This window comes from Trichomycterus rosablanca, chromosome 16 (assembly GCF_030014385.1).
Source record: "Trichomycterus rosablanca isolate fTriRos1 chromosome 16, fTriRos1.hap1, whole genome shotgun sequence".
NCBI classification, from domain to species: domain Eukaryota; kingdom Metazoa; phylum Chordata; class Actinopteri; order Siluriformes; family Trichomycteridae; genus Trichomycterus; species Trichomycterus rosablanca.
In genome coordinates, this window is record NC_086003.1 from 26,793,837 (window position 1) to 26,813,583 (window position 19,747).

General features: G+C 42.1%; 2 protein-coding genes across 2 annotated transcripts in view; both read left to right on the forward strand.

Moving 5' to 3' along the window:
* Nucleotides 1-1,193: 1,193 nt before the first annotated feature.
* dlat (dihydrolipoamide S-acetyltransferase (E2 component of pyruvate dehydrogenase complex)) lies at nt 1,194-15,503 on the forward strand. The gene is made up of 14 exons (XM_063011510.1): nt 1,194-1,584; nt 3,224-3,325; nt 5,691-5,815; nt 6,466-6,622; nt 7,176-7,302; nt 8,113-8,294; nt 10,034-10,163; nt 10,281-10,348; nt 10,451-10,564; nt 11,877-11,984; nt 12,080-12,198; nt 12,357-12,519; nt 12,648-12,784; nt 14,356-15,503. The coding sequence occupies exons 1-14, from the start codon at nt 1,333-1,335 to the stop codon at nt 14,483-14,485; spliced, it is 1,914 nt and encodes a 637-aa protein (XP_062867580.1). The 5' UTR covers nt 1,194-1,332; the 3' UTR covers nt 14,486-15,503.
* Nucleotides 15,504-17,734: 2,231 nt separating this feature from the next.
* The window catches only part of rb1 (retinoblastoma 1), a 55,226-nt gene continuing 53,213 nt past the window's right edge, over nt 17,735-19,747 (forward strand). Inside the window, exon 1 of the mRNA XM_063011521.1 lies at nt 17,735-18,022. Coding sequence (XP_062867591.1) covers nt 17,853-18,022 — 170 coding nt within the window. The 5' untranslated portion in view covers nt 17,735-17,852. The remainder of the gene's footprint in view (nt 18,023-19,747) is intronic.

Sequence of the window (19,747 nt, forward strand, 5' to 3'; positions counted from 1 at the left end):
CACCTTCAGCATCCTCTTCTGTCCTGATCAAATACACCAGTTTGGGTTTTCCTCTCCTTCTCCTGCCTGGTGGCTCCATCCTCGCCACCCTCCTCCCCACAGAACTTTCATCCCTCTTCTGCACATGCCCAAACCATCTCTCTAACCGTCTCTCCAAAACATCCTACCTGCGTCGTTTATCCAATAAACTTCTTGTTTATAAATTCTGTTCATCCTTGTCAATGAGAATAGCAGCATCATCACCACTGTAACCTCCTGCATCGTTTCCGAACGGTTTTCCGGGTGCTCCGGTTTCCTCCCAAGGTCCAAAGATGTGCAGGTGAGGTGAACTGGAGATACAAAATTGTCTACGACTGTGTTTGACATTAAAGACTTCTATTTCCTCGGGCTGCTCCCGTTAGGGGTCGCCGGCGGATCGTGATCCGCATTATTGATTTGGCAGTTTTTACACCGGATGCCCTTCCCGACACGACCCTCCATATTCATCCGGGCTTGGCCTGGCACTACAATGCACTAGTTTACGCATCCTAGCGGCTCGGTACCTGTAGGACAATTCAGTGTCTCTAATTAGCCTGGCTGCTTGTTTTTGGACTGTGGGAGGAAACCGGAGCACCTGGAGGAAACCCACACAGACAAGGGAAGAACATGCACACAGAAAGGACCTGGACAGCCCCACCTGAGGATCAAACCCAGGACCTTCTTGCTGTGAGGTGACAGTGCTACCCACTTAGCCACCGTGCCGCCAACGTGCAGGTGAGGTGAACTGAAGATACAAAATTGTCCATGACTTTGTTTGATGTATTCTTGTGAACTAATGAATCTTGTGTAATGAGTAACTACCGTTTCTGTCATGAATGTAACTGAAGTGTAAAACATGACAAACAAAAACCCACAGTCCAAAGATGTGCAAGTGAGGTAAATTGGATTGTGACACAAAATTGCCCATGACTGTGTTTGACAATAAGTAACTAACTGTCCTGTCATGAATGTAACCAGTGTGTAAAACATGACTTTAAAATCTTAAAAAATAAATAATTCCTTGTCACGTCAAACAAGAATCGTATAATCGTCACCTGTCACCTCCAGCACAAAATACATCAGTGTGTTTAAAAAGGGGGTTTTATGTGGCAAAGGCAACCCTGAGTCTGCAGCGGGTAGGACGGTGGAAGGAGAGCGCCGCGCCGTGCCGTAAAGCGGGATGGATGTTTGGGAACAGGGAGGTCATTAGAAAGTGAAGCTGCTCGCTGTATGTCGGTGCGATAATAACAGCGTGACCGGATTTATTATCACAACTTTCTCCTCTCTAAATTCTTCACAGCTGCTGGGGTAAAAATGCTGCGGATCGCGCTCAGACTCAGGCCGGCTGTCAGGGTGAACCGGCCCGGTGTCCTCTCATCAGGCCCCGGCGCTAGCGTCCGTCCCAGAGCGTACCACAGCACGGGATCATGCCGGGCTCGGACTCTGTGTTTCGGCAGAACTGTTCACTGCGGGCCCGTCAGCAGCAGGAGCCGGTTTATCCAGGCCCAGTGTCGGGCTGTCAGTCAGAGCAGCCGGGTGTGCAGCAGCCTGCCGCCTCACCAGAAGGTAAATTATGGCTAATGCTAACGGCTAATGCTAATGCTAACCTACCTCAGCCTGTCAGGCTGCACTGCAACTTAAGGTCACAGTGTTCCGCACACCGACTCTAATTCTGCACACTTTTCCAAATTACACGTCAGTATGACAATTAATAGGCTGGATAAAGAATTGTCTGCATCTCATACCCTTATTTGTTCAGCTACGACCGGTTAAATGGTAAATAAATAGCATTAATGACAGCCAGACTCCCTGAATGGAAGATACTTAAGTGTTAACAGAAATCCGTACAGTGAAGGTTCAGCTTTCATTACTTAAACATGTAGGCTCCTCTTAAAGGAAACTTAAAGCTGTTCTGATCAGTATTATATTGTTCCAGAACAGTAGAACTCGCTTTAGAAAGGTGAAAGGAAAATAACGAACCTGAATCGCTAAAACAATGAATAAAACAAGTGCTTCTCAGTGCCCATATGTGGTACCTATGGCAGTGGTTCTCAACCGGTTCTTTTTTTTATTATAAAAATTTGGTTTCTGGTACTCCCTTGACACGGGTTATGATTGCAGCGCAGTGGTTAAGGTACTGGACTAGTAAGCAGAAGGTCGCTGGTTCAAACCCCACCACTGTTGGACCCTTGAGCAAGGCCCTTAACCCTCAATGGCTTGGACTGCACACTGTAAGTCTGCTTAATGCCAAAAGTGTGTAGCACTGTCGCCTCACAGCAAGAAGGTCCTGGGTTCGATCCCCAGACGAAGCGGTCCGGGTCCTTCTGTGTGGAGTTGGCATGTTCTCCCCGTGTCCGTGTGGGTTTCCTCCGGGTGCTCCGGTTTCCTCTCACAGTCCAAAGACGTGCAAGTGAGGTGAACTGTCTATGACCTTGTGAACTGTTGAATGTTGTGTGATGAGTAACTGCTGTTTCTGTCATGAATGTAACCAAAGTGTAAAACATGACGATAAAATCCTAATAAACAAAAACAAACAACAATGCCAAAAATGTAAATCGCTTTTAGCAATGATGACAAAAGTGATCTGCATTGAAAACCGTCCATTGACCTTTAAGCAAATCAAATATGTGTCAGTTCTCAAAGGTCCAACGTAGACTACAGGAAGCTTAAATCAAATCTATGAAATCACAAGAAATATCCCATGTGCTAGTAGCTTAGTGATTAGGTAAGTTGGAGAACCACTACCCTGTGGTACGGTGTGTGTTTTATATCATTGATTCCACATTTGGTGGTTGTTTTCATTACCAATTCACCCAAACTGTACTTAAGTACCATTGCTAAGGTTAATTACTCTTCTTGACACCAGCTGATTGGTCAGTGAGAGATTTGCCACTGTGATTGACAAAACCGATGCTCATGGTGAGAAAATGATAAACCACTTACAAAGAAAAATCGAACCCAGGTTCCTGGGGCTGTGTGGGACTTACACTAACTGCTGCACCACTGTGCCACTACTGTGACATTACAAGTTAAAGGACTGATATATAGTTTGTGTTAACCTTCGGGGGGGAAGATGGGACAACCTTTGTTAGCATTTAGTTTGTGGTTTTAGCTTTATTAAAAAAAAAAGTTTTTCACTGAAAATAATGTTTAACTGTGGAGGAGAAGCAATGCACGATTATGATGATCTTTCCATTTTCTACAGGTACCGCTCCCTGCTTTGTCTCCCACCATGCAGCTGGGCACCATCGCGCGCTGGGAGAAGAAGGAGGGGGATAAAATTAACGAAGGGGACCTGATCGCTGAGGTGAGCTGAAGGAGCTGAATGAAGAAGCTTATTCCTTCATGATACGAGCTTATGGTACCCGAATCTCAGTGGCGTTATCGGCTGGCAAGGCATCTATGCAGGCACGATTGGCTATGTTGGAAAGGGGGGTGGGGGATTTTGGTTGACTGATGACCTGCAATATGGATTATTGTTCTTTCCAGGGTATTCCTGCCATGCACCCACCCAGTGTTTCCAGTGGAACCAAACTCGCCGCGACCCTGTTCAGAAAACCAAACAGGCTTCATGAAATATGCCTGAACGTTAATACACAACAAAACTATCAGGCGCTGAATCGGGTGTACTTTTTTAACACACTCCCACTTAATAAGAGGAGAAAATACTGCATTATGGGACACCTGCAGGGTACCTGTCTCCATCAGGCATATTCTAACTGACTGTCCCAAATACAGTGCCTTGCAAAAGTATTCAGCCCCCTTGAACTTTTCAACCTTTTGCCACATTTCAGGCTTCAAACATAACGATATGAAATTGTAATTTTTTGTGAAGAATCAACAACAAGTGGGACACAATCGTGAAGTGGAACGAAATTTATTGGATATTTTAAACTTTTTTTAGAAATAAAAAACTGAAAAGTGGGGCGTGCAATATTATTCGGCCCCCTTGCGTTAATACTTTGTAGCGCCACCTTTTGCTGCGATTACAGCTGCAAGTCGCTTGGGGTATGTCTCTATCAGTTTTGCACATCGAGATACTGAAATTTTTGCCCATTCTTCCTTGCAAAACAGCTCGAGCTCAGTGAGGTTGGATGGAGAGCGTTTGTGAACAGCAGTTTTCAGCTCTTTCCACAGATTCTCGATGGGATTCAGGTCTGGACTTTGACTTGGCCATTCTAACACCTGGATACGTTTATTTGTGAACCATTCCATTGTAGATTTTGCTTTGTTTTGGATCATTGTCTTGTTGGAAGATAAATCTCCGTCCCAGTCTCAGGTCTTTTGCAGACTGCAACAGGTTTTCTTCCAGAATGGTCCTGTATTTGGCTCCATCCATCTTCCCATCAATTTTAACCATCTTCCCTGTCCCTGCTGAAGAAAAGCAGGCCCAAACCATGATGCTGCCACCACCATGTTTGACAGTGGGGATGGTGTGTTCAGGGTGATGAGCTGTGTTGCTTTTACGCCAAACATAACGTTTTGCATTGTGGCCAAAAAGTTCGATTTTGGTTTCATCTGACCAGAGCACCTTCTTCCACATGTTTGGTGTGTCTCCCAGGTGACTTTTTATAGATATCTTTGAGAAATGGCTTTCTTCTTGCCACTCTTCCATAAAGGCCAGATTTGTGCAGTGTACGACTGATTGTGTCCTATGGACAGAGTCTCCCACCTCAGCTGTAGATCTCTGCAGTTCATTCAGAGTGATCATGGGCCTCTTGGCTGCATCTCTGATCAGTCTTCTCCTTGTTTGAGCTGAAAGTTTAGAGGGACGGCCGGGTCTTGGTAGATTTGCAGTGGTCTGATACTCCTTCCATTTCAATATGATCGCTTGCACAGTGCTCCTTGAGATGTTTAAAGCTTGGGAAATCTTTTTGTATCCAAATCCGGCTTTAAACTTCTCCACAACAGTATCTCGGACCTGCCTGGTGTGTTCCTTGGTCTTCATGATGCTCTCTGCGCTTTAAACAGAACTCTGAGACTGTCACAGAGCAGGTGCATTTATACGGAGACTTGATTACACACAGGTGGATTCTATTTATCACCATCAGTCATTTAGGTCAACATTGGATCATTCAGAGATCCTCACTGAACTTCTGGAGTGAGTTTGCTGCACTGAAAGTAAAGGGGCTGAATAATATTGCACGCCCCACTTTTTAGTTTTTTATTTCTAAAAAAAGTTTAAAATATCCAATAAATTTCGTTCCATTTCACGATTGTGTCCCACTTGTTGTTGATTCTTCACAAAAAATTACAATTTCATATCTTTATGTTTGAAGCCTGAAATGTGGCAAAAGGTTGAAAAGTTCAAGGGGGCTGAATACTTTTGCAAGGCACTGTATCTACAAGAGTGGCAAAGTTAAAGCTGAAACAGTATTCAAACTCTATAAATATAAAACTGAAAGCACACATATGAAGACAGACAAAACAAAAACTGAACAAAAAAGACTGTGATCTGATCTTTATATATATATATATATAAATATACATACATACATACATACATACGTAAAAAGTAAAGACTGAAAGATCCTGTCATGAATGTAACCACTGTTGACATGGCGTTAAATCAAAAAATAAACAAACCAACCCTGTTCAGAATAAAGTAATTAATAAAAATAAAGCTAAATAAAACAAATAAGAGCTTAATTATGTTATTTGTCTTGTTCCAGGTGGAGACAGATAAAGCCACTGTAGGATTTGAGATGTTGGAGGAGTGCTATCTTGCCAGGATCTTGGTACCAGAGGGTACAAGAGATATTCCCATCGGTTCAGTCATTTGTATTACTGTTGACAGGTAAGGAGCATTTTTCTTTCTGTATTACAGGTGAAAATTTTGAATTCTAAATCACACATTTATTCTCTGTCTGTGGGTGTCCGGCAAAATCGAAGGAGGTGTTTTATTTTAACCAGAACATCAAACATAGCAGTGATCTAATGGTATTAGCGTTCTTAGCTGTTTGTTAGGTAATCGAATGATCAATTCTACTATCTATCAGAAAACATTGAAGCAAAGTTTAAGATCAGCTGCCCATGAGCAGAAACTGAGGTGTATTTAAGCTATGCATTATGACCGTAATCACAATACGAAAGCACGTTTTCAGATGAATGAAAGTTTTGGAACTTCTAACTAGTTTAGACACCTTACAAATGCTCTTTTGACTGAATGGGCACAAATACCTACAAACACACTTCAAAATCTTCCCACAAAACTGAAGGGTGTTATCTGAGGGTGGCTCAACTCCTGAAGTCAATCATAAGAAGGTGTGTCTACATAATTTTGGCCATTTAGTATATAAATTAATTCAGGTTGTTTTTTATCATTAGATTAGCCTCTAGTTGTCAGGTTGATTGATCGATTTGGACAAAACGTATGAGATGTTGATGTTAAATGATGATGTCGTCACTTAGACCCTGTTTATGATTTCTTTTCACCCTTGACCTCAGCCCTGACCTCATCCCTGCGTTTAAGGACTTGTCTCTAGACAAACTAGCTGCTTCAGCTCCGTCAGTGGCGGCGGCAGCAGCTCCTCCACCACCAGCAGCCACCGCTGCTCCTTCTCCTCCACAGGCTCCCGGCAGCTCCTACCCATCACACATGAAGGTGAGTACTGGCGGCCGATCTTACTCCAGATTAACATGTAGAACATGAGATAGGTCAATGAATTGAGTCAGCGCTGGCAGATGTGCAGACATTGTACAGATCTCAGTTGGTGACTCAGGATCTCAGTTCTCAGACAAAGCTCTCTGTTCACCGGTCAGTCTATGTTCCTATACTCACATATGGGCATAAGCTTTGAGTAAGGACCGAAAGTAAGGTCATGGGTACACGTGGAAGACATGAGATTCCTATGCAGGGTTGCTGGGTTTTCCCTCATGAATTCAGTAATCCAGGGAAGCCTCAGAGAAGAGCCAGTACTCTTTCGGATTGAGAGGAGCCAGTTGGGGTGGTTTGGGCATTTTACACCAATGCCCATGGTCGACTCCTACTAGAGCTGTTCCAGCTGACCTGTTTTACCCCTGCTACCTCCCACCAATTTTAAAATACATGTAATATCAGTTATAATAAAAGCATTGGAATTGTAGTAGTAATAATAATAATAATAATACAAATCTTTATGAAGTATCTGATTTTGATTTATACCTCTGAATCTTAGATCCTTTTACCAGCTCTGTCCCCGACCATGACTGTGGGAACTGTACAGCGCTGGGAGAAGAAAGTGGGAGAGAAATTAAGCGAGGGTGACCTGCTTGCTGAAATTGAGACCGATAAGGCCACAATAGGTAAGCTGGTGACATTATAAAGGAAATTCATATTGAGATGTCTTATTGGTGATGTAGCTGTGATTGTAAGTAAAGATGGGTGGGTGGTTTGTTTATCACCTGTCTGGAATCAGGTGATTGGGAAACAATCACGCTCATCCATGGAACTACTGGTTTATAAATTCCTGTTAAAAAACAATGTAACTGGGAACAGTTTTCACCCATAATGCTCTTGTGAATGCAGCCCTAGGTATATGTAAACATTAACAGAGTCCTATACAGATCAGTCCAGGATTCAGTGGTTTCTAATAATGTAACTACTGGAATTTTTAAATCACATTTATGGTTACTATATAACCAAAAGTATATGGACACCCCTCTAAACTATTAAGTTTAGGTATTTCAGCCACACACTTTGCAAAAGGGATATCAAATCAATTAAATAAATTACATTCTATGCTTTTAACTCTGTGGCAAAAGTTTGGGGAAGGCCCTTTCCTGTTACAACATGACTGTACCCAAAGTGAGGTCCATAAAGACATAGTTTGATGAGTTAGGTGTGGTGATGCTTCATTGACCTGCACGAAGCCCTGACCTCAAGTCTTTTTAACCATTTGTGGGACTAATTTAAATTGTGAGCCAGGACTTTTTGTCAAATATTAGTGGTTATTTAAAAGACTTTTGGCCACATATGTAGTTTATGTTTCGATTGGGGTTTATACGACCATGGATAACAAACAGTGTATTCCGGACTTGGCCACTTGCACATGTTATAAGTTTCCTTGGATAAAACCAAACCAGAAAACCTGCTGATAGAATAAATGTGTTCAGGTTTTGAGGTACAGGAGGAGGGATACCTGGCTAAGGTCTTGATCCCAGAGGGAACCAGAGACGTCCCGCTCGGCACGCCGCTCTGTATCATGGTGGAGAAAGAGTCCGACATTCAAGCCTTCTCTGACTATGTAGAGACCGGTGCCATCCCACCTCCTGCTCCGGCTCCGGCCCCAGCAGCGGTAAAGTCATTTTCCTCATTGTTTTTGTTGTGTTCACTGATTTTCAGTCACTTTATATGGGAAATTCACACAGCTGTGGTCTTTTCGACACGGCTCCTCATTCCAGGACCATTTGGTTCGTATACATCATAGAAACTGGCTTAACTGAAAAAGAAGTGTTGATGATGCAATGAATAGATATGAAGTATATGTCTGACCTGAGTTCGGGGTTGGGTGGTATGGTGTAACAAACCTTACAACATGTCAAGGCCATTTTAATGCAACCTGTATAATAAGAGATGATGTCTCTGTTTGCTGTTTTGTAAGTGATGGGTCAGTAAGCAGTGGACTCCTGACCCCCTTTACACAGCTGATGTGGGCTCTAGTGTAAAATCCACATTTTCTAATTGAAGAGCTTTATTTATGCTTGTTTATTTACGCATTTTCTTCCTTTCCCCCAATTTAGCGTCAATTTGTCTTCCGCTGCTGTGATTGATCTATACACGATCAGCCATAACATTAAAACCACCTCCTTGTTTCTACACACACTGTCCATTTTATCAGCTCCACTTACCATATAGAAGCACTTTGTAGTTCTACAATTACTGACTGTAGTCCATCTGTTTCTCTGCATGCTTTTTTAACCTGCTTTATCCCTGTTCTTCAATGGTCAGGACCATCACAGGACCACCACAGAGCAGGTATTATTTACGTGGTGGATCATTCTCAGCACTGCAGTGACACTGACATGGTGGTGGTGTGTTAGTGTGTGTTGTGCTGGTATGAGTTTTCAAACACCGTGTCCACTCACTGTCCACTCTATTAGACACTCCTACCTAGTCGGTCCACCTTGTAGATGTAAAGCCAGAGACGATCGCTCATCTATTGCTGCTGTTTGAGTCGGTCATCTTCTAGACCTTCATCAGTGGTCACAGGACGCTGCCCACGGGGCGCTGTTGGCTGGATATTTTTGATTGGTGGACTATTCTCAGTCCAGCAGGGACAGTGAGGTGTTTAAAAACTCCATCAGCGCTGCTGTGTCTGATCCACTCATACCAGCACAACACACACTAACACACCACCACCATGTCAGTGTCACTGCAGTGCTGAGAATGATCCACCACCTAAATAATACCTGCTCTGTGGTGGTCCTGTGGGGGTCCTGACCATTGAAGAACAGCATGAAAGGGGGCTAAAAAAGCATGCAGAGAAACAGATGGACTACAGTCAGTAATTGTAGAACTACAAAGTAGTGGAGCTGATAAAATGGACAGTGAGTGTAGAAACAAGGAGGTGGTTTTAATGTTATGGCTGATCAGTGTATTGCGTTCCGATATATCTGCAAAAATACACCATAAAGGAGAGTTTGACACCACAGCATTGAGTTTACCCTTCTGCTTAATGCTCAACATAACCCCCAAGCTTTCCGATTCAGCCATTCATGCCTTTTTGTAGACACCCGGCCAGTTACACCACTGGGGATTCGAACTCTTTATCCCAGCAGTAGTGGGCCAGCATTTACTTCTGCATGCGATATGTTTAAATATGCATCTGAGGGCTAAGTCTGAGTATTTATTCATTATTATTTCTGTTTTGGATCAAATGAATCATCAGTGTTTTACCAGCATGATGCTGCTTTACTATTTGCCTACAATGTAAATCTAATTTATACAGACACTGATACTAGACTGTGTGCACCAGTTTCAACTCTTTTATCATAGCTGTGCAAATTCATCCAGCTAATGTAAATGTTCTTTTAGGTGGCATCTCCCCCTGTAGCCTCTGCTGCTGCTGCTCCTCCCGCCGCTGCCAGGAAGGGCAGGGTGTTTGCCAGCCCTCTGGCCAAGAAACTGGCTTCTGAGAAGGGCATCGACCTCGCACAGGTCGCTGGTGAGCACAGAGTTTAAATCCCATAAAGCATTACTGACAGACTTCACATGTAACTCCATGTAATTACATTATGAGAAGAAACGCTCCTTTAGTGGAACTGCTCTCCGGTCTCTGCAGGCACTGGTCCAGACGGCCGAGTGACCAAGAAAGACATCGAGAACTTTGTTCCTGCCAAAGCTGCTCCTGTGAGTAAAATCTGGCTCATCTGTATATACAGTAGTTCTCTGTTCCTCTCTATATTGCATAAATATGAATCTTATGCTAATTAATTGCTCTTATGTCAACAGACTCCAGTCGCTCCAGCAGCACCCGGTCTTGCCCGTGCCCCAGCAGCAGCTCCTGCTGTAGCCGCAGTACCCACTGGCACTTTCACCGACATCCCTATTAGCAACATCCGCAAAGTGAGTCTTAATATATTTTATTTTATTAAAATCAATTAAACAAATGAATAATCACTTTGTTTAATTAGCAGAGAACCTAACGAGGGTAATATGGTTCTTGCATACACTCACCAAGCACTTTATTAGGTACACCTGTCTGGTACCTACATTCATTAATTATTTGATAAGCTACACCTACCATACAGATATCCTTTGTAGGTATACAGTTACTGACTGTAATTACTCACCTATCTGGTACCCATCTATACCCTGTCTATCTACCTATCTATTGTAAGGGACCCCTAATGACGAGATGATGTTTGTGTGGTAACCATTCTCAGCATGCAAAGGCACTAACATGGTAATGACATGGTTCTGGTGTGAGTGTATCAGGTGCAGCAGTGTTATTGGGAAAAGTAATGTAATTACGCCCCCTGCTGGCTGATTGATGGCACGTCCACAGAGATGGGGGATATTGGAGAGCGTTGGGGGATATTGGAGAGCGTTGTGTGATACCCTGTACGTGTTACTGATCCCTATATAAACCTGCCTGATGCAGGTACAAATAAGTAGTCAACTACTGCACGTGTCGCAGTCAGAAGTGCAGGTCAGCAGCACCAGAGGAAGCAAAATGTGATTGGATGATTGTTTAGTTCCTAATTATTATTCCAATCTAGCTGCTTTCAGTTACGAATAACTAAATTAACTGGTACCAAACCTTTACTGAAAATCCATATTTATTTATTTTTTTCTTTTCTTTTTTTTTCTCCCTTTTTTGTTGTTTATTGAAACCATTTGTAAAAAAAAAAAAAAAAATACATGAGATTCACCCCCAACATCAGGCAGGAATAAACCAAAAATACATTATGGCCATCCCAGATTGACGCACCAACACAGTGGCCAAGTGGGTAGCACTGTCGCCTCACAGCAAGAAGGTGTTTGATATAAACTTGTGAACTGATGAATCTTGTGTGATGAGTAACTACCGTTCCTGTCATGAATGTAACCAAAGTGTAAAACATGACGTTAAAATCCTAATACTAGGAGAAGACCCCAGACTTTGTGAAGAATGTCAGACACCAATCACCATAAAACACATCCTGAATGAATTCCTAAAGTACAACAGTGAAATACAAAGGCTAGACATGCCCAATACATTAAAAAAAACTCTCACACAAGTTAATACAGAAATAATAAAGTTTCTTAATAGTACAAGACTGAAAACATATATAAACCAGCATAAAACACCAATTCCTGCCATAAATATCATAAATATGACAACATGGAGTTATAAAAACACACAAACCACACACCATTTGTTTGTGCTAAACAGGTGATAGCTCAGAGGCTGATGCAGTCCAAGCAGACTATTCCTCACTACTACTTGTCTGTGGATATAAACATGGACCAAGTTCTGGAGCTCAGGAAAGAACTCAACGAGGTGAGCTGAATGTATATGTGTTTGAATAAGTCATTTCTATTATCTTTGTTTAAAAGGGCAGGATTATGATTTGTCATTATTTTTTATGTAATTAGGAGGTTAAGAAGGACAACATCAAGCTGTCAGTGAATGACTTTGTCATCAAGGCCTCAGCGCTCGCATGTTTAAAGGTTCCAGAGGCCAACTCCTCCTGGATGGACACTGTAATCCGACAGTGAGTTACTTCATTATTAGTAGTAGTAGTAGTAGTAGTAACTGCTGGCCAATCGGTTTGATAAGAGTGTTTGTTCATGACCACTAGAGGACAGCAGTGCCTTCTGTGTAGAACAATAATCTGCTTGTTATTAAATGGATTTTATGATCTATTTTCAGAAATCATGTGGTGGATGTTAGTGTAGCAGTCAGCACACCTAACGGTCTGATCACTCCAATTGTATTTAATGCTCATATCAAAGGCCTGTCAGCCATCAGCAAAGATATAAACACACTGGCAGCTAAAGCGCGGGAGGGCAAACTGCAGCCACACGAGTTCCAGGTGAGGACCACTTTATATGTGTCCATTCAAAGTATTAATATTACTTTTATTTATAAATTGTGGTTTATATATGAAGAGAGAATAGAAGATGAAGCTGTAATATAACCTCTGTTTGTTTGGTCCCTTAGGGTGGCACATTCACAGTCTCTAATCTAGGAATGTTTGGCATCAAGAACTTCTCTGCCATCATCAATCCTCCTCAGGCATGCATCTTGGCAGTGGGGGGCTCTGAGAACAGGCTGCTGCCTGCAGACAATGAGAAGGGGTAAGAGGTTTACTTTGGGACCGCTGGGTAAACTTCCCGACCATATGGGCAAAAGTATTGGGACACCACTTCTGATTATTGAATTTACATGTTTGAACCACAATAGTTACCAACAGTAATAACTCAATTCTATAAAGGAAATTTTATGTTATACTTTAGGGAAGGCCCGTTACTGTTTCAGCATGATCGTGCACAAAGCAAGCTCTATAAAGCTTGGTTTAAAGAAACTCCAGTGTCCCGCACAGAGCCTTGACTTCAGTCCCACTGGAACATTAACTGAGGGTTTCTTGACCAGTATCAGTGCCCGGCCATACAAAAGCTCTTTTAGGGCTCAATTTCCCACAGACATACTTCAGTGTCTTTTAAGAAACCCTCTAGGAAAGGCGGCTGTTGTTAAAGCTAAATAAATTACATAGAGGTCAGTCTGTTTTAATACAGTTTGTTTTTGAAATGGGATGTTCAACAAGCTCATGGTCAGGTGTCCAAATACTTTCGGCCATAAGTGTGTGTTTATGAATGTAAGTGTCACATTCATAGATTCTTTTTAAACATCTACTATTATAACTGCTTTTGATCTGCTGGAATAAATTGACAGAAGTGCAGGTATTGATGCAATTATAGAATATAGAATAGTTACAGGTGCTCAGGTAGTGCTGTTACGACCTCTGGGTTTGAATCACAGTGGTGCTGTCAGCCTGCTGGATGTCTGAGGGAGGGGTATTCCTGCCTTGTACCCTGTGTTTCATTGCTATATCGGACATCTATAGATCTATATTCTGTATGTTATGATGGTGGACACTACTTGATAAGATAAATAAAATAGTTTATTTTAAAGCTTGATTTAAAAGTGGCAATGCTTCCACCTTACTACTGGAAAGTGTTAAATGACTTGAGAAGTAAATACTGACTGACTCGTGAAGATTTCGATGTTTCCTACTAAATGATTACTTTAGTGCGAGCAAGGTGCCGCGATAGGACACACCGAATTGACCCATACCTACCTGCTAATATGTTTAAAAGGGCAGGATTATGACATGCCCCCTCTGTAAATCGTGAACTTCTATTAAACACATCCTCTACTCATGCCAACGGATAAACACCATCAGAACACAAATCTACAATCCGAACAGCTACAAGGACATCTTTACATCACTTAAGCAAAACTGCTTAAATTCTTGGAAGCACTTGTGATTAAAATTTTTTTATATAAGTTAGATCTTCATAGTCAGACAAACACTCAACCACAATAACCACATGAAAAAAGTGGACCCACCACCTTGACCTTTAAATAATCTATTATCTAGCCATAATAATAGCCATTGTAGCTGAAGAATTAAACAACCAAACAACTTTAGTGCGTGTAAACGTGTGGTCAGGTTATTGCCTCGTCTAATTGCTGTGAATGTAAACACTGTGGGTTGGTCTAATCTACGCCACTGTATGCTTGTATAGCAGTAAGTATTTGTCAGTGTACATTTTGGGGGAAATGTATGAAGCATATATTACATATATGTGTGTGTGTGTGTGGCCTTTAATAACACTATTTAACATCACTTATTTTTTGTTCCCAGCTTCGATGTGGCCAGCATGATGTCGGTGACCCTGAGCTGTGATCACCGGGTGGTGGATGGTGCCGTAGGGGCGCAGTGGCTTGCAGAGTTCCGCAAGTTCCTAGAGAAACCTGTTACGATGCTGCTTTGAGCTGCTGTCAAGCCAAAACCCAGGACACTTTAGATCTGAGAGGATCTCTCAAATATAACATGCTCTAAATTGTATCTGGCCTTTTTCTTCTGCCTGTCGTTTCCCCGTAACCGTCACTGTACACGCCCATGAGTACTGTATTCAGACAGATGTGACATGTCAGAGCCTGGAACTGCCCAATCTGTCAACCCAGAGTTTCTTGTTAGGTCAGGTTGTAAAGTCTAACAGTAGGTAGATTGAATGAAACTGGGGATTTTATTTTGTTTTTTGTCTGAAAATTGTTACAAGCACCACCAGTTTGTGTGTTATTTTAAAGCGTATCTGTAAGATGGTATATTGGGAAATGTTTGGCAGAGAAAATGAGCACCAAGCTCCCGAGGAAAACATAATTAAATAAATAAATAAATACTCTGGCCATGTATGTGCCAAATATGTATAAAGTAAATATTCTATATTAGTTATTTTAAATGCTGTATGAATTTGACAGAAATCACATCACAGTCCTTTCTATAAACATTTGTACCTTGTTGATAGCTCTGGGGTTGGTGTATACGCACTGTGGTTTCCTCTCTGGGCAAAGTGTTGACCTGAATTCTCATGACGTTTAAATGCTGACTTGCCTTTATTTATATCGTTCACTCCAGACAAGGCACACGCGTGTCTTCGCTCTGTTCTTTTGCCTGTCAAATATAGTCCCTTTTTTCTTTCTTTTTCTGATGCGGCAACATTTTCACGTTTATTTTTCTGTACTCGAACGCACAAGCACACAAAAGCCGACGAATAAAACAAAGTCTGTTCCCCAAACTGAAATATGAAATATGTACGAATTATTGACATTTTAGGGGAAACAAACCCTTTAATTACCTTTATCAGGGTTGGCCACAGTTAATAAATGTGTGTGTGTGTGGCTAAGACTTAAGCCAAATGTGGGTCAAACTCAACATGATTAAGGGAAAATAAAACTGTTATGTATGCGAAAGCCGAAAAGAATAAACAGTAACGAAAATCTCAGTTTAAATCTGGTGTTTTTGGTGTTTTTATAGAAACCAATAATCTAGTTATGCATAATTCATTATGCTTCATAATATAGTGCTGGCCTCGCAATCAAATAGAAGCCTGTAATCATGATACAATGTCTGCTGTATGAGCATTCTGACCAATTTTAGTTTCTGGTGAGTATTTTAATTAATAGTAGAATTAATTCTTTTATAAAGTTTAAAAGATGCTTTAGTACTTGAGCCATGATACTCCTATAGCGCCTACCAGAGGGCAACAAGGAATGGGCACGAAGGTAAATACAGGGACCTTGTGGACGGCTTTGTCCAGTGGTGCGTAGGAACCATCTGCTCCTGAATGTCTCCAAAACAAAGGAGATGTCTGTGGACTTCAGGAGGAAGAGGACTGTGACCACCCCTGTTACCATCATGGGTCAGAATGTTGAACTGGTGGACACGTACAGTACAAGTACTTGGGTGTCTGACTTGACGACAGACTGGACTGGAGGGCCAACACGGAGGCTGTGTACAGGAAAGGGATGAGCAGACTCTACTTTCTGAGAAAGCTCAGGTCCTTTAATGTACGCAGCAAGATGCTGACTATTTTCTACCAGTCTGTTGTTGCGGGGGCTGTGTTCTTTGCAGCAGTGTGTTGGGGAGACAGCATCAGAACGGGAGATGCAAAAAAACTTAATAAACTGATCAAGAAGGCTGGCTCAGTCTTGGGCTGCTCACTGGAAGGCTTCGAGTTGATGGTCGAAAGGAGGTCTTTAAACAAACTCATATCCATACTGGACAATCCATCACACCCCCTCCATGACCTTCTAGTTAGACAGCGGAGCACCTTCAGTAACAGACTCATTCAGCTCCGCTGTAAGAAGGAACGATACAGGAAATCGTTTGTACCAACAGTGATCTCACTGTATAACTCATCCCCACTGTACCGGGACATCATCGCTCACTGAGTGACTATCAGGACTATCAGGACAGACTCATGAAGCATGATCTGTCACTCTGTCATTGCACATCCATGGACATTTAATGCCCAAGACACTTTATAAATGTTCTGTTATATTACATATTGCATATCTATTTATTAGCTACCAACATTGTACTGCAATACTTACTTAATATTTCTTACGCACCTTTGGCCTACCTAACCAAAATGTAAAACACAATGTTAAAATCCTAATAAAACAAACAAACTGCCTACCTACCTGTCTACCTTCCTACCAATCTGTCTACCTACCTACCTATCTACCTACCTACCTACCAATCTATTTGTCTAGCTACCTACCTGTCTACCTACGTACCAATCTGTCTACCTACCTACCTGTCTACCTACCTACCTGTCTACCTTCCTACCAATCTGTCTACCTACCTACCTGTCTACCTACCTACCTATCTGTCTACCTACCTACCAATCTATTTGTCTAGCTACCTACCTGTCTACCTACGTACCAATCTGTCTACCTACCTACCTGTCTACCTTCCTACCAATCTGTCTACCTACCTACCTATCTACCTACCTACCTACCAATCTATTTGTCTAGCTACCTACCTGTCTACCTACGTACCTGTCTACCTACGTACCAATCTGTCTACCTACCTACCTGTCTACCTACGTACCAATCTGTCTACCTACTTACCTGTCTACCTATCTGTCTACCTACCTACCTGTCTACCTACCAATCTACCTACCTACCTACCTATCTGTCTATCTATGTACCAATCTGTCTACCTACCTACCTGTCTACCTACCTACCTGTCTACCTACGTACCAATCTGTCTACCTACTTACCTGTCTACCTATCTGTCTACCTACCAATCTGTCTACCTACGTACCTACGTACCAATCTGTCTACCTAACCTTCATCACAACCCTTCCTAAAATAACGATTAAAGTAATCTATAACCCTAATGCTTTCTTTATTTTTTATTAAGTTTTAAAGCGAATTAAATTCCAGTATAAAACCAGGGTAATGTTGGTCTGGAGCCTAAAAACTTTACTTTATGAATAAAAAATGAACAATATATTCTATTTGCCTATTGGAATCGTTATTATAGAATCATATTATAGCTTTAAGCTTTAAAAATGTGAAACTTTAATTAGTTTAAATAAATGATTTATTTATTATTTCGCTTTTAAAAATTAAATGAATCAAGTCTCTTGGGCTGCCGGTTAGCGGAAGTGACGCGGTCGGGCGGAAGTTGCGTGTGGCTGTTTTCCCGCGCTTTGAGGCTTGCGACGGAGGCTGGAGAGTGCAGGCAGTAATGGAGGCTCCGTCGTGTTTGTAGTAAACAAACTCAAACCCATTCAACCGGTTAAAAACCAAGAGTTACAGCACGGACTCACACACGGCTGATTAACGATGGCTCCTAAGAAGCGGTCGAGCGGAGGCGGTGCGAACAAAGATCAGCCGGTGAGCAGTAAGAGAAGTTCTTCATCTTCATCATCACCATCATCATCATCCTCCCCACCACCACCGGCTTCATCTGCGGTCAGCGGGGCCGGAGAGACCCGGATCCTCTCCCCGGAACAGTGAGAACCAGCTTTACTCTTTTATTAATAACGGTTACTGTAAATGTAAACAGCTGAGCGGTTTCAGTCATGTTGTATACTGTGCTGTTGCTGGATAGCTGCTGAATGACTGGGCTCCATTGTTTACTGTTTACATTGTGGTACATTATCATGACTGACTCAGTCTTTAACCACCAGCTGCATTTTACACCAATGATGGTCACATCAGCACTTAAATGATTTAAATCAGAGAAGTGATTTAAAACAGCCGTTCAGAAATGTTTCCCCCTTTGTTTAGTACTCAGTCCAGACAGCTTTGGGTTCCTATCACAAAGTGATAAAGTCTTTATTCTTCAGACATTAAGTAATAAACTTAATAATGTGTCTCAATTATTTAGTCAATCGTTCAGAAAAAGTTGCAGTTGCCCAAGTAATTCAAACCACAAAACTGATTATAAAATGTTCTTGTAAACTTTCGACTTGACCTGTATCTGCTTAATCATCAGAAATCGAACACACTAAGCTCTACACCGCCTCTTCATTATTCAGGAACTTAAACCAGAAACTAGTCTGGAGAAAGTCCAGACAGGAGCTTAAACCAGAAACTAGTCTGGAGAAAGTCCAGACAGGAGCTTAAACCAGAAACTAGTCTAAACCAGAAACTAGTCTGGAGAAAGTCCAGACAGGAGCTTAAACCAGAAACTAGTCTGAAGAAAGTCCAGACAGGAGCTTAAACCAGAAACTAGTCTAAACCAGAAACTAGTCTGAAGAAAGTCCAGACAGGAGCTTAAACCAGAAACTAGTCTAAACCAGAAACTAGTCTGAAGAAAGTCCAGACAGGAGCTTAAACCAGAAACTAGTCTAAACCAGAAACTAGTCTGAAGAAAGTCCAGACAGGAGCTTAAACCAGAAACTAGTCTAAACCAGAAACTAGTCTGAAGAAAGTCCAGACAGGAGCTTAAACCAGAAACTAGTCTGGAGAAAGTCCAGACAGGAGCTTAAACCAGAAACTAGTCTAAACCAGAAACTAGTCTGGAGAAAGTCCAGACAGGAGCTTAAACCAGAAACTAGTCTGGAGAAAGTCCAGACAGGAGCTTAAACCAGAAACTAGTCTAAACCAGAAACTAGTCTGGAGAAAGTCCAGACAGGAGCTTAAACCAGAAACTAGTCTAAACCAGAAACTAGTCTGGAGAAAGTCCAGACAGGAGCTTAAACCAGAAACTAGTCTAAACCAGAAACTAGTCTGGAGAAAGTCCAGACAGGAGCTTAAACCAGAAACTAGTCTAAACCAGAAACTAGTCTGGAGAAAGTCCTAGTAAAAACTGGCTATGCTCACCGGCTTTAGTAACCCCACCTTGTTTAATACTTCTGAGGTTGGGGCGGTACGGTGGCTCGGTGGGTAGCACCGTCGCCTCACAGCAAGAAGGTCCTGGGTTCGATCCCCAGGTGGAGTGGCCCGGGTTCTTTCTGTGTGGAGTTTGCATGTTCTCCCCGTGTCTGTGTGGGTTTCCTCCGGGTGCACCGGTTTCCTCCCACAGTCCAAAGACATGCAAGCGAGGTGAACTGGAGAGACTGAATTGTCCATGACTGTGTTTAATATAACCTTGTGAACTGATGAACCTTGTGTAATGAGTAACTACCGTTCCTGTCATGAATGTAACCGAAGTGTAAAACATGACGTTAAAATCCTAATAAACAAACAAACATGACTGTTGGGGTTTAATTAGTTGTTATCTATCTATCTAT

What these genes read in the sequence shown, in the direction of transcription:
- dlat (XM_063011510.1), top strand. Translation starts at nt 1,333, where the DNA reads ATGCTGCGGATCGCGCTCAGACTCAGGCCGGCTGTCAGGGTGAACCGG. An exon ending in CCTACCCATCACACATGAAG is followed by an intron (nt 6,623 to 7,175) that starts GTGAGTACTGGC and finishes TCTGAATCTTAG; the next exon opens with ATCCTTTTACCAGCTCTGTC. An exon ending in CCTGCAGACAATGAGAAGGG is followed by an intron (nt 12,785 to 14,355) that starts GTAAGAGGTTTA and finishes TTTTGTTCCCAG; the next exon opens with CTTCGATGTGGCCAGCATGA.